This window comes from Mesocricetus auratus, unplaced genomic scaffold (assembly GCF_017639785.1).
Source record: "Mesocricetus auratus isolate SY011 unplaced genomic scaffold, BCM_Maur_2.0 Super-Scaffold_15014, whole genome shotgun sequence".
Lineage (NCBI taxonomy): Eukaryota > Metazoa > Chordata > Mammalia > Rodentia > Cricetidae > Mesocricetus > Mesocricetus auratus.
In genome coordinates, this window is record NW_024429186.1 from 7,740,503 (window position 1) to 7,754,135 (window position 13,633).

The 13,633-nt window shown below is 57.1% G+C and overlaps 1 protein-coding gene and 1 long non-coding RNA gene across 3 annotated transcripts; one reads left to right on the forward strand and one right to left on the reverse strand.

Moving 5' to 3' along the window:
* Positions 1-3,737: 3,737 nt before the first annotated feature.
* Trmt61a (tRNA methyltransferase 61A) lies at positions 3,738-10,802 on the reverse strand. Of its 2 annotated transcripts, XM_005068319.4 has the most exons (4): positions 8,954-10,802; positions 8,134-8,493; positions 5,784-6,050; positions 3,738-4,276 (listed from the first exon to the last, which is right to left on the reverse strand). In XM_005068319.4, exons 2-4 carry the CDS (start codon positions 8,462-8,464, stop codon positions 4,002-4,004), a joined length of 873 nt encoding a protein of 290 aa, XP_005068376.1. In that variant the 5' UTR covers positions 8,465-8,493; positions 8,954-10,802; the 3' UTR covers positions 3,738-4,001. The 2 variants fall into 2 exon arrangements, with proteins under 2 accessions (XP_005068376.1, XP_040598351.1); XM_040742417.1 differs by lacking the exon at positions 8,954-10,802 and having other exon boundaries at positions 8,134-8,751.
* On the forward strand, positions 8,381-9,189 carry LOC121139235. The gene is made up of 2 exons (XR_005876092.1): positions 8,381-8,519; positions 8,743-9,189. It is a non-coding gene; the product is annotated as an uncharacterized LOC121139235 (long non-coding RNA).
* Positions 10,803-13,633: the final 2,831 nt, after the last annotated feature.

Consider the following 13,633-nt stretch of genomic DNA (forward strand, 5'->3'; position numbering starts at 1 on the left):
GGTCTGTCTGCCGTTCTCACCCCTTCGGGGTTACTTGTTATCCAGCATGTCCACAGCAGCAGCTAGTGAGTACACTCCCTGGGAAATCGTAGAGGTCAAGAGAGAGACTGTCTGCTCACGCCCAGCCCAGGCAGAGCCAGCCAGCTTCAACACACAATAAAAGCGCGACCAACGCCCCGACTTTCTCTCCCATGGTCCTGATGACTCAAGGCCCCCAGAAGTGCACAGGCTATTCAGAGTGCCTGCCTGGAGCACAATGGTTTGTCTCAGACGGACCAGAGGTGGGACCCAAGTTCTGGCCTTAGATTCTCAAACAGACAGACAAGAGAGGGCTGAGCCGGGGACAGCTCGGCTGCATGTGTCTCAGGTTGAATGCCAGAATCAATCTCAAACTGAACGTGTAGTGACTTTATAATCCTAGAGAAGACACATGGGGTTCCTGGGGTTATTGACCAGCCAATCTCGCCGGACTGGTGAGCTCCAGATGAATGGGACCCTATCTTAAAGAGGGCGGGTGGCATTCCCAGTTACCTATGGCTGTTCTCTGGCTTTCACACACTCACAAACACACACATTTTTCTGCTTATTTATATTGCAGGGAGGGGCAGGGATGCTTGCGTGTCCCATGCTGCACACGTGGAAATCAGACAGAACTGGTTCTCTCCACCCACCCTGTGGGCCCCAGAGATTGAAGTAAGTTTCTCAGTTTGGTAGCAAGAGCCTGCCTTTACCTGCTGCGCCATCTTGCCAGCCCCTTTCCCCCCCTCCCTGAGGAGAGCTTCTTCAAGCAGGCAGTAGTTATCACTGTGGCGTTTTGCAAGCTCACTGTCCCAATCGTTGACATGACACACTCCATAAACCACGAGGCAGTCCCTGTCTCATCCCCGCAGGGAGGTGACTCACCAGCAGCCTGAGGGTATATCCAGAGACGAGCATACCCCAGCCCTGCATGGCTAAGGGCAGACTGCCCAACTGAGCTCTGCTGTCAGGTCAACTCCATAAGCCTGCAGCCCCTTCCCTGGGAGGTCTTTCGAACCACTACCCGCATAGCAGAGTCCAGGCAGTTTCTCTTGCTGCTCCCACACCGTGTGTCTGGTTCAAGCAAGGCCAGCTGTGCACATTGGGCACTGACATCTCCCAGATGTTCCTGACCTCAGGAGCTCGGGCCTGATGGAGGCCCCTCCCCAAGGAATCTCTTATTTAATTGGTCAAGAGCAGCCTAGGCTAGCCTCAAGTCCACAGGGTGCTCGCCAGCCCGTCCCCTTTGGCCTCTGATGTGCAAACTGGGCAGAGTCTCACCCTCCCACCTGTGTAGCATCTGCAGAGGTGGGCATGGAGCGCTGCTCCTTGGAGGCCCCTGGCAGTCTGCCTGCTACCAGGACGCAGACCAGGCTGCGGGGAGATGACAGACAGTACAATGGTCAGGAGGTTCCAGGACGCTGAGGCAATGTGAGAGGCAGAGGTGTACCTTGAACCTATACTACCCACTGCTCACCTGGAGATCCAACACTAGATGCCAGGGCACAGCTCACAGGTGGCTAAGGGGGAGGTGTACCCCTTGGGAGAAACTGACTGTCTGGCCCAGGAGCTTCTAGCAGGTGAAGCAGAGTTGCACCTAGGGGTGCATCTGGGCCCCCGGGGCTGGCGCTGCAAGTCAGGCTTCTGCCAAGGAGGTGTTCGGATGTCCCAATCACAGCGCAGGAGGCTGTGACCCGGGAAAAGATCGAAGGGAGACCAGAGGGCCACACACAGGAGTCAGGCTGGATGGGGAGTGCCTAGGATCTTGACCCATGATGAGTCTGGAGGCTCTGAGTCAGGCAGATTGGCTAACAGGACTCAACCATGGGAGTCAGACCAGGTCTGTAGGACCTGAGACCTTGTCTTGGGGGCTTCCATGCTGAGAAAGATCAGTAGGGTGTGGGACAGAGGATGGCTGAGCTGAATGTTCCCGGGTGAAAGTGGATAGTCTGGGAAAGCAACCAAGAAGGGGTGATCTACCTAGGCATGGTGGTGCACCCCTTTAATTCCAGCACAGGAGGCAGACAGGCACATCTCTGATTTTAAGGCCAGCCAGGGCTACACTGAGAAACCCTGTTCCAAAAACAAACAAATGAGGAAGATTTGAGCAGAGCCTTAGAGACTCGGGGTTCATGGCTAAGTTCACTGTCAGGTGGAGCTCTAGTCTGAGCCGGACTCAGAGGTGAAGTGGGGTTGGGTTAGCCCTCCAAGGCTCAGACCACAAAAGCAGAATTTGGTTATTCCACAGAACAGTAGGCAGATTGGGTTTTTCCAGCCTTCGTCACAGTCCCTCACCCAGGCCTTGGTAGCTCACAAGACATTTACTCCTAGAGCCCCATGTGGAAAAAAGACATCCTGGGCCTCACTGTCGGCCCGAGTCCACACTGAGCAGAGCCTGCTGCTGCTGCAAGGCAACGCCATCTCTAGACTTTACTGTTGTCTGGGAGCCCTTCCCCAAGGACACAGTGCAGGCGTGCTGGCGTGCGTGCGTGTGTGTGAGCGTGCGCGTCAGGGTAAGCAGGGCACCAAGGTGCACAGGCCATCCACCTTTTAGCAACTGTTGGCACTCCTCCACTCTCTGTTGGACATGGCCCAGGGACCCCTCACACCCTCCAAACCAGGCACTAAGGAAAAGCCAAGAGCAGGCCCTAGAGGCTATCGGTCCTAGGGGCCCTGAATAGCTCTGAGGGCACACAGACCTCTCGGGCTGTAGAATTCCCATCCACAGGTGACCTAGAGTTGCACTGCACAGGGAGCGGGCAGCCTGGGAAGTCACCACCAGGAACGCTGGGTTAGGTCCTCGAGGGAATGTGGGACGGAGTGTAGGTCAGGAGCAGAGGGAGGCCTGGTGCCCTAAGCAGTAGAGACCCAGCAGTGGAGACCTCTCGGAACAAGAGGCCCTTTCTGCATTGGGTGGAGGTGGCCATACACTGCGCCTTTGTGAAGCGTCCTGGGCTGCTATCCTAGAGCTTAACCCCACAGTACCAACTCAGGGTGGACAAGAAGCGACAGAGGTCAGGACGCCAAGTGTGGGGCAGTGGGCCCGGAGGACAACAGCTGAGACCGCAAAGCCCTCCAGCAGCCAGGGCAACAAAGCACAGCAGGACGAAACACTTATTGGTCCACTAGGTACCTCAGGGGCCAATGGCTGCTTCCATGCAGCAGGAGCAGCTGCGGGGCAGCCCCACGCCAATACGATCCATCGGGGCCCTGAGACTCCCTTGAAGCTGGCCACACACCAGGTCTGAACGCTAGGCCCAAGACGGCACATGCAGCAGTCTGCAGCCAGGGCTCCTAGGCATGCACCAGCTCTTTGACCCTAGCTCCAGCAGGGGTTTGACAGGACACAGACCTGTGCCACTGGACTCCCTTTCCACAGGATGATGGCACCGACGATGGCACGCCAGGGATTCTGGGTACAAGTATGCTCACACATGGCCTGTGCAGCACTCAAGACCTATGAGGTAACTCCTTTGACCCCTAGGCCAGTCTGGTCCCTTCATCAGCCCTGCGGAAGTACAGAGATGAGGGCAGGGGCAGGCTTTCCGGGTTAGCTCAACTACAGCTTTCCCCTGAGCTCTGGCCCACCAGTGGCTAGAGCCTTGGACCAGGGATAGGATAGTCCATGCCCCTGTAGGTCAGCCCAGGTTTCGGGCAGTGCCCGGAGCTTCCTTGGCCTTCAACTTGCACGATTTGGTCTCAACACCCAGGAGCGCCTATGGCAGAGGAAACTCCCTGTTGACAACAAAGAGCGGCCAGGACAGAGCTTGAGAAGAGCAGTGATGAGGTGGAGCTTCCCTCTCGGGAGACAGGAATGCCTCCCTCCTCAACAGGGCCAGCCTACTCACCCCCCTCAACCACCTAGGAGGCCCCTGCCTCATCCACCCTGCCATCTGTTTTTAAACAAGCCCACAGGCAGCGGCTGGCCATATAAGGCAGCCTCTGGCCTCCCTGCTTGCATGTGATACTCCTGCCCAGGCCCGCTAGCCTGGAGTCTTGGTGGCAAAAGTCAGGTAGCCAGTGTGACCCACAGTCTCCTTCATGGGTGTGCCACTACGGAAGGGGCTGGCATCGGAGCCCACGCTGACCTCTGAGTCACCGGTCCCCAGGTCAGGCAGGGGCAGACTGACGGTGCGTACATTGTAGACCTGGGGAAGCACCTCCAGGGTACTGAGCTCTGTGAAGCCATGGGCTGCCAGTGTCTGGCATGTGCGCTGCACTTGCTCAATGCATGGAGAGAAGGAACAGAAGCGCCCACCTGTAGGAGCAAGACACGGGGTCAGAGGGCAGAGTCAATAGCTCCCACAACCCACCCCGGACCTGAGGCTGCCTGCCTGCAGACTGTGAGCCGGTAGGCTATGGAGCTATGCAGGGACCTCGGAAGTTGTAAAGTTGCACCGGATCTGAGGACCCACACTGGGACAGGAGCCCAGGTCAGCAGTCAAGCCCAAACCCAAGACGCCTGGGTTTCCCTGGCTGCCAGCAGGCACAGCCAGCCTGCCTTACAGGAGGCAGTGGAAGGCTGGGGGTCAGGGTTGTCAGAGCCAGGCCCAAGAATAGCTCTAACAATAGGGTAGCATGAGGTGGTGTGTAGGCTGCTGCTGTCACAGGAAATTAGAGGCTGTCGTTGGCTCTTGGGAACAGGAGGAGCCTAAAGAGAGCACAGTCTGAGCCCCTCCCTGCTGCCTCCCACTGGGGCAGCCCACAGGCTTCACAGCCTGCAGCGAGACTGTGCGAGAGAGCCCTATCTGTGTCTTGGCAGGGGATCACGAGCAAGTCAGGGCAGGGGAGGAGTGTGTACAAATGTCCCTGGGCCTGGTACCCACAGTGCTCTCTGACACTGGACACCTGGCAGGTATGAAGTAGGAGCTGGCCTGATGTCAGTACAGAGTCCACTGTCACTCAAGAGCAGAGCACACCACATCCCGAACGGCCAGAAGCTACCAGAGACAGGTCGTGTTAGAAAACCCCAGGCACACAAAAAAAGGCCTAAGCACCCAGAGCGGGAAGATCTGGGGACAGCACAGAAAAGGGGACAGGGGACCAAAAACCAGGCACGGGCGCCTCTGGATGACTCTGCAAGGAGGCTCACCTGCTTAGACCTCAACGGGGCTGGACCAACCAGGGCCCTGCCTCAGGTCAGGGAACCTTCAGGTGTGGACTCCCAGGATTCCCCTCCCAGCTCTAAGCCACCTCAGCAGACACGAGGGACACAGAGATCTGGGCAGAGCTTGAGGCAGCAGAAAGACCTGGACTCCTGCCTGAGAGGCTTCCCCCCACCCTCTGTATGGAGCTGGGAGGAGAGCAGCCCTGGCTGCCAAGCCTGCTTCTTCTCCAGAAAAGGCAAAAATCCCTGGGACTCACCAGCCGCCTCTCTGGCTCAGGGCCGACCTTCTCCAGGCCTCCCTATTGCTCCGCCTCCAGAGTCTTCCCTAAAAGGGTCCAGCTGCCTGGCTCTACAGCATGGGTGTGGGGAGTCTGCAGGAAATGGCTGGGGGTAAGGGACTACTTATGACCTCCATATTGAATCCAGGCCTGCCCTGTCATGCAGATCCTATCTGCACTTGCGTGGAGTTGCCAAGGCCCCAGGGCCTCCGTGATTTCCCAGCACTGTGGTCTCCAGCCAGTCCAAGGCAGTCTTCACTTTGTACCAAAAGGGATCCTGGCCTGCCCATTGCTACTGCAAGGCCTACAGGAACCATGTCTCCCTGGGTTCTAGATGACCCAGAAGCTCGACCCCCCCCTTTCCAACACCACCGACATACCTTCAACCTTGAGGGCATCCCAGGCATGGCCCACAGCTTCCCAGGGTGATGGGATATCCAGGAAGACAGCATCAGCCACATGGGTCACACCAAAGCCACTGCGGCACACGTCCTGGGTGTGCACGGTCACCCACTGGCTCACCCGGTGCTCCTGGAACTCCTCCCGGGCCTTGTCTGCCCGCTGCTGGTGGAACTCCACGGTGTGTAGGTGGCCAGTGGGGGCAATGCTACGGATGATGGCATGGGACACAGAACCACTGCCCGTGCCTGGCGGGACAAGATGAGAGGGTTGAGGGGTCATCTGAGGACCTACACCACCCGTAAACAGTTCCCTTGCTGCAGGCCTGAGTTCAGCTGACCCCAGGGTCAGAGCTACAATCTGCTCTCAGCAACCTCAGCCCTGGGTTTGGGATGCTGGGCTGTGTAGTGTCCACAGGCGAGGGCAGGGCAGCCCTACCCGGTGTACACACAGAACGAGTCAGAAGCACAGAGGCTGTGGGTCTGGGCAGGGCTAATGCTGGCCTGTTCTAGCCTGGCCTGGCGTCTTCTAAACTACGGTCAACCCATGGGTCTACCTCCTGCCATGAGCTCCCATGGGTCTCCCTGACAGCTGTCTACCTTATTTTCTACCTCCTGCCGTGAGCTCCTCCCCACACCCCACCCCCACTGCACAGGGGCAATTCTCCCTGCTTCTCCTTGAAGTCATGTGACCTACAGCCAACCTGCTCCACCCTTCCCATAATGTCACCAGTCTGTCAAAAAACCTTCACTCAGATGGACAGTGGTGCACGCATTTAATCCAGGTGCTTGGGGTAGGGGCAGATGCAGGCAGATTTTTCTAGAGTTCGAGGCCAGCCTGGTCTACAGAGCAAGTTCCAGGATAGCCGGGGCTAACACAGAAAAACCCCGTCTCAAATCACTTAAAAAAAAATAAAGCCTCCACTCTCCTTAGAAGCAGGGCTACGTCTTCGGCTGACTTCACACCCGCAGGGCCTGGGCTAGCCCATCACCACTCATCCCGGAACTGGCCTTCCTCAGCTCCCAGTGCCCTGCTTGGTGACCACGGTGGCAATGGCCTCTCACCCCACTGTGGCAGTACTCTTGGGGTGACTCCGCCTCAGGGGTGATCCCGTCTCCCACCTCTGTGCCTCATCCCCAGTCCTCCCCTCTTCCATGTCTGCAGACGCTGGCCCTGCCTCCGCCTCCAAGGGAGGCTGCGGGCTCCTGACAGCCCCGTGAGGGTGCCCTCCTGCCTCCCAACCTCATTTACTGCTTCTTCGTCCTCGCTCCCTGCTCCGGCCAGAGGTCCTCTCCCCAGCGTGCACCAGCATCCGCCTCCTACCTCAGGGCGTCTGCACAGCTCTTCTGTGGCTTTTGCTAGAACCTCATCATTTTTAGCTCAAAGGTCACCTTCCCAGATCCCTGACTTCCTGAGTTTGGGGGATCCCACTAAGTCACCCTCAGACGAGCATTCCTGGTTATAAGCATCTCACAGTCAGCAGCACTGAATGGTCACCAGGTTCACCGCCTGTCCTGTCTTTTTGAGGGCGGGAACTTCGTACCACACAGGAGCGAAGGAGTTGTTGACTGACAAAGGGATGAGGGCCTGAGAGAGGATAGTGCCCACTGCAGGACAGGAAGGGTTGTTAGGGCTGGCTCTGAATTCTGCTGTCCACCGTCTCCCTCTGAAGGGAGAGAAAGCCAGCAAAAGGGGGGATCCAGGCACTCTCATGACTCTGAACCCCAGTTTCCAAGCCCACCACAAAAAAACGCCACCAAGGACGTAGCCACATGTGGCCCAGGAATCACTCTTGTTGGAGATACATGCCTAGGTTGTGTAGTGGTCACAGCATCCAGGGGTGTGTGACAGAGAAACAGTCAGCTCCAGAAACCTCTACCCACCCCCTGGTCTGGTCTCAGAGACAGTGCTGCCAGTCTTTGCTGGAACTAGGCGAGGGTCTGGCCGTGAATGGCTGTGGGCAGAATAGTCCCTACACTGAGCTCTTGGAGGTAATTAGCCTCCCTCTAGGAAGGGACAGCTGGCCTAGAGATGACGGTCAGCACTTTGGCCAGCACCAAGCCTAGCCCTGGCACCTCAAAGGAAGCCAAGACCCCCATAAGGTACCACCGCCGCCTCCCCCTCTTCCTTCTCCAGGTCAGTCCCCACCAGATGTCACTTCCCTCCCTGCAGTCACAGACTCCCCACCAAGCAGAGCTGCTAGAACAGAAACCAAGTAATTCAGCACCCATCTGCAATAAAGGGTTCGCTGCAAAACCGTCTTTAACCGTGGTGGGTCTGGCTCTCACTTTTATGTCGGTGCTCAGCTCTGGAGACACCAGAGGAGCTCACCTGATTCACAGACCACAGAACCGGGTCGCAGCTCTAGCATCATGGTGATTAAGGCAATGTCGGTGGAGTAGAGGATCTGTGTGCGGTGGGGCAGGTTCACTGTCCAGAGCTCAGGGGTGGGGTGAAGCACATACACCCAGCCGCCTCTGCTGCAGATCACCTTGGAGCCAAATGGGCGGCCAATGAGGTCCACTGAGTGCCGCAGGACGCCATGCCGGGTCTGGGTCTGGGCCCCACGTTGCACACGCACCGCCATCATCGAGCCATGGCCCAGCGACAGAATGGCCGTATCGCCTTCCTTGATCAGCTCCTCGTACGCCACGAAGCTCATGGTGTCAACGTCTACCAAGTATCCGGGACCTGGGGAAATGGTGTGTGAGCGTGAGGTAGGTCCAGGAGGTAGGAAGGGGGTCTGCGGTTGGGTAGAGAGGTCTGTGGGGCCTGGGTTCTGGCCAGTATGGGTACGGGTAGCTGGCTTGGTCGGGCAACCCAGCAGAGCTGCACTCTAGCCTGACACGCGGAGCCCTTCTAGATCTGGGCGGACACGAGAGAAGCCCAAGGATTCTCGCGCAAGAGCGACCAGAACAAAGTTTTTTCTTCACTCCCCAGCTGTGAAGGCGGAGGCCCCTGGAAGGTGTGCTCCAGCGGCGGAGCCGAGTCGCCGCCAAGCCGGGATTCCGCGGCGCCCCTTGCCCAGAGTCCCCCGGGCGGGCTCCCGACGGCAGGGACGGCTGGCTACCCGCGGAACGGCGCGGGACCTGCAGGCAATCCCGGAGCGCCTCTCCCGCCCTGGCCACTTAGTCCACGCTCGGACACTCACCCGGCGCACGCCGGCTCTCGGCTCACACGTGGCTCCGTTGCGACCGCCGCACTTCCGGTGCCTTTTGATGACGTCGACGCCGGCGCGGGGATTGCCGGGAGCCTCGGCGCTGTCCTCTGCGCGCCCCCAGAGGACGTTTCCTGGCTGGCGTCTCCGCGCCGGTGGCCTTGTGTGCAGACTTGCGCGTTGCCTGGGAGACGCGAGCGCTGTGCAAAATAAAAGTCCCCTCCTCGCCAGCGTCTGGTCCGCGTGCGGCTCTTTAGGGCTGCCCAGGGCTTGGGGCTTCTGCCCGCCCGATAGGCCTGACCCTAAAGCGCACTTTGACAGCTGGGCAGGCCCGGGGCCTCCCTGCCGGGGCCACCAGAACATTTTGTCTTTGCAAACACCCTGCCTGAACTCCTGGATGAATCCTAGAAAGTGGAACCCGAGAGCAGAGGCGGGGCCCAAAGGCTTTGGTCAGGGCCAGGCCAAGTATAAGGAGAAGGGGGAGTCTGGAATAGTCTGCCGAAGTGACCCGGCCCTGCCTGAGGGGAAGGACACCTAGGGTTCTCTTCCGCCATCCCTGGCGTCTTGAGGGCTGGGTGAACGGGGGAGGGGCTGCGGGAGACCCGGGCAGAAAGGGGAAGCTGTAGGGGTGTTTTGTCTCAGCAGAGCTGATTCAGAGCCCTCATGGGCTCCTCGTGAAGGAGTGTTGCTCATGAAGGAAGGTTCTTCCCCGGAGTGGAGCGTGTGCAATGGAGAGGGGAGCCGGGGCAGGGAGAGTGAAGGGCGAGGCTTCAGCAGGAGCACCTCCAGGCTCCCCAGCCACCTGGGGAAGGTGGGGGCGGCCCAGCCCCACGAACATGCCCTTTCTACAGTCCTGCTGGCTTGTGGGGATCCTCTGGGGCCAGACTATGCCAGTATGTGTGAGGGCCTTGCCCTGGAAACCCAGGTGCCTGACATTAGGGCTTCAGGTCTCTGCCCTGCCTGGCCTTGATCTGGTAGCTTGAGAGGGTAGGCAATGAGGGATTTTTGGATTTCCATGCTGTGGAGTCACCCCAGCCCTATCCTGGACTCCACAACCTCTGTTCCAGTAGGCTACTTCACTCCCGTGATGGTGCGCAGCCCAATCCACACCCTAATTGCTTCTCTGGAGAGTTAGACTTTCCACTTCTGGGAGGCTCCTCCCCAGTCTCTCAGCGGCATGGAGACCAGGCCCGATTGTGTCTCTCCCCAGCCTGTGAGCTCAACACAGGGTTTTCCCTTAGTCCCAGCTGTCCACTGCTGGCCTGCCTGTGCCTCCTGTGTCCCTTCCTCAGTCTGCTTTCTCGAAGCTAGCGTTTGCCATGTCTAGCCTCAGCCTCCCTGAGACCCTAGCTGGTGGGGGCATGGGGGTGGGAGGGGGGCTTCCGAGGGTTCTAATAAGAACGGATGCTACATTGCTAAATGCATCCCGCTAACTGTGATGCCACTGAATCATCCCCTACAATTTTATGACCACTTTATAGATGGGGAACAGAAGGTTAATTTGCCTAACATCAGACACACAACGTGGTTCAAGCAGGATTGAATTTTGTCTTTGAGACAGTTCCCCTATGTAGCCTTGGCTGGTCTGGAACTCACTAAGTAATACATGTTGGCCTCCGACTGGGAGAGAACTGCCTTCCTCTGCCTACCAAATCCTGGGGTTAAAGGAGTGTGTCACCTGGGATTGGAGTTTAAAGCCTCGTTTCAGAGAACTTGAAGGAGCAGGAATGGAGGCAGGCTGGAGGTGAGGAAGCTGAAGATGCCTTTGGGGGCGGCTGCTCCACCTGCACCTCTGGCAGGGTCTGGGTTGCCAAGAGTTCCCTGTGAGCCAGGCGGTGTCGGTGCATGCCTTTAATCCCAGCACTCAGGAGGCAGAGGCAGGCGGATCTCTGTGAGTTCGAGGCCAGCCTGGTCTACAAAGCAAGTTTCAGGACAGCCTCCAAAACAATACAGAGAAACCCTGTCTTTTTTTTTTTTTTTTTTTTTGTTTTTGTTTTTCGAGACAGGGTTTCTCTGTGGCTTTGGAGGCTGTCCTGGAACTCGCTCTGTAGACCAGGCTGGCCTCGAACTCACAGAGATCTGCCTGCCTCTGCCTCCCGAGTGCTGGGATTTAAGGCGTGCTCCTCCAACGCCCGGCGAGAAACCCTGTCTTGAAAAAACAAAAAACAAAACAAAACAAGGCCAGGCATTGGTGGTGTACACTTTTAATCCCAGCAACCAGGAGCAGAGGCAGATGGATCTCTAAGTTCAAGGCCAGCCTGGTCTACAGAGAGTGCCAGGACAGGCTCCAAAGCAATACAGAGAAACCCTGTCTCGAAACCCTCCCCCCCCCAAAAAAAAACACACCAAAAACCCAAAACAAAACAGGAGTCCCTTTTGACTGGCACAACCCCCTGATTCCCGGTGTCCTCCTGACCTTTGCCAATTCCCCTTTGCATTCCAAGAGCAAATGAGCAGAGAGGAAGCAATTCACTCGGCATAGACTAAGGATGGCCTGTGTGGAGCTTAGAGCCGGGCCCTGTCTGAGCCTGCACTTGCCCTGCTGGGCTGGCCCATGCTCTGAATAAAAGACTTGGGACTCCTTTGAGGCCCCTTCCAGGCCCTGTGGTTAATGTATGACTTGGTGTGATTACTTGGTGTGATTTCTAAGGAGATGGAACCATAAATCTTCTGAATGATGTCACCCAGCTTCTTGCCTGGAAGCTGGCAAACCAACTACTGTTTTTCCCAAGGACAGCAGAGGGTCATCCACAGTCAGGTCTAGGCTGGATTAGCAGGCCCTCACCTTGTTCCCTTCCTCTGAGGCCCTCCAGGACTTCCAAGCAATCCCCCAAGTGGGGGTCTCACACTGATGTTGTGGTCTGAAGGCTGTGAAGGTTCCTCATCTATCTACCCTGCTGTCATCTCTGCTACAGCTGCCTAGCCACGCTGCTCTGTGAGTCTGCCCAGCAGCCGAGGGTAGACACACTCTGCCCAGCAGCCGAGGGTAGACACTCGGGACCCTGGGTGCCTGGGTGCCTGAGTCAGCACTAACAGCCAGTCCTCCTTTCTGTTTCGTGGTGCAAGGGCACAGACTGAAGGCCACAGGAGCCCGTCCCCGTGCTGGGTGTGGCTGACTGCGGCCTTCTGTACCTCACCTTATTGCAGCCCTGGCCTTGTCCATGTGGGGAGACGGGAGGAGGGCAGAAGAGGAGGCTGCGAAACTGTGAATGCTGGAGACAAAGAGGAAGCCCTGAGCCCCTGCCCCCACCCTGGACACCATGTTTGCTTCCTCTCTATTTCTACAAACAGAAACTTGAGCACTTGGGGCTCAAGCAGAACCAGCTTGCCTGACATGGGTAGGCACTGGGTCAGCAGCTGCAGACATTTCTGAGAGGGGCTGAAGGGGGCATAGAATGCCGGAATTACAGGCTTATGGAACACCTGCTGTCTAGCCAATGCGTTACTCTCTCTCCCTCTCTCTCTCTCTGTCTAAGACAGGAGCTCATGGAGCACAGGCTGGCTTTGAACTCCTGATCTTCCTGTCTCCCCCTCCCATGTGCTGGACTAATAGGTTCTTGTCACCACCATACCCATGCTTGTCTCCACATACTTGGGGGGCATGGTATTTCTATGTAATCCTGGCTGTCCCAGAAGTTACTGTGTTGACTCTATGGCCTTAACTAGGATAATCCACTTGCCACTACTTCCTGAGTACTGAGAGCTGGGCACCACCATTTTTTTTAAAACATTTTATCTAGCCGGGCGTTGGTGGCACATGCCTTTAATCCCAGCACTCGGGAGGCAGAGGCAGGCGGATCTCTGTGAGTTTGAGGCCAGCCTGGTCTACAAAGTGAGTTCCAGGACAGCCTCCAAAGCTACAGAGAAACCCTGTCTCGAAAAACCAAAAAAAAAAAAAAAAAGATTTTATCTATCTATCTATCTATCTATCTATCTATCTATCTATCTATCCAGTGTTCTGCCTGCATGCCAGAGAGGGCACCAGATCTTTGTGAACCACCAATGTGGGTGCTGGGAATTGAACTTAGGCCCTCTGGAAGAGCAGTCAGTGCTCTTAGCCTCTGAGCCATCTCTCCAACCCTCAGCACATACCTTCTTATATGGGGTTGTTTTATTTGGCCTAAAAACAGTGACTTGATCTGGGTGGTACAACCCTGTAATACCAGAACTGGGGGGGTGGCTCTTGTCAAAGCAGGAGAGGTCGAGGCTGGCCAAGGCGAGCGAGAGAACAGGTGGAGTCACTTTGTAGCTTTGAGGAGAGCACAGCCAGGGCTTTTCATGCTCGCCCAGGCAGAGCCCTGCGTTCTTGGCTCCAGAGCCTTCTGCTGAAGTACCTGCACATTCTCTCTCAAGCCTGGAATTCCCGTCACCCCTCCCGCAGCCTTTTGCTCAGGGCAGCCCAGCTCCCGCAGAAAGGCAGGGATCCTGTCGCCCTCGTGTTCCTTGCATCTGGGCACCTGGACTGGCTCATCGTGAAATGACTGGAGGAATTCTGACAGACGCATAAGGACGGGAGGTTGTCTGGTTCTTGCTTTATTTGTGCAGCCTGGAGTGGTGAGGAGTTGGAGAGAACATTAAACTCATGCCTACACTTTTACTGACTTCGCCGCCCACCCACCTTTCCGCACCTTTCCTCGCAATGGCTGGTGTCCCCCCACCCCCTCCTCGCAGATG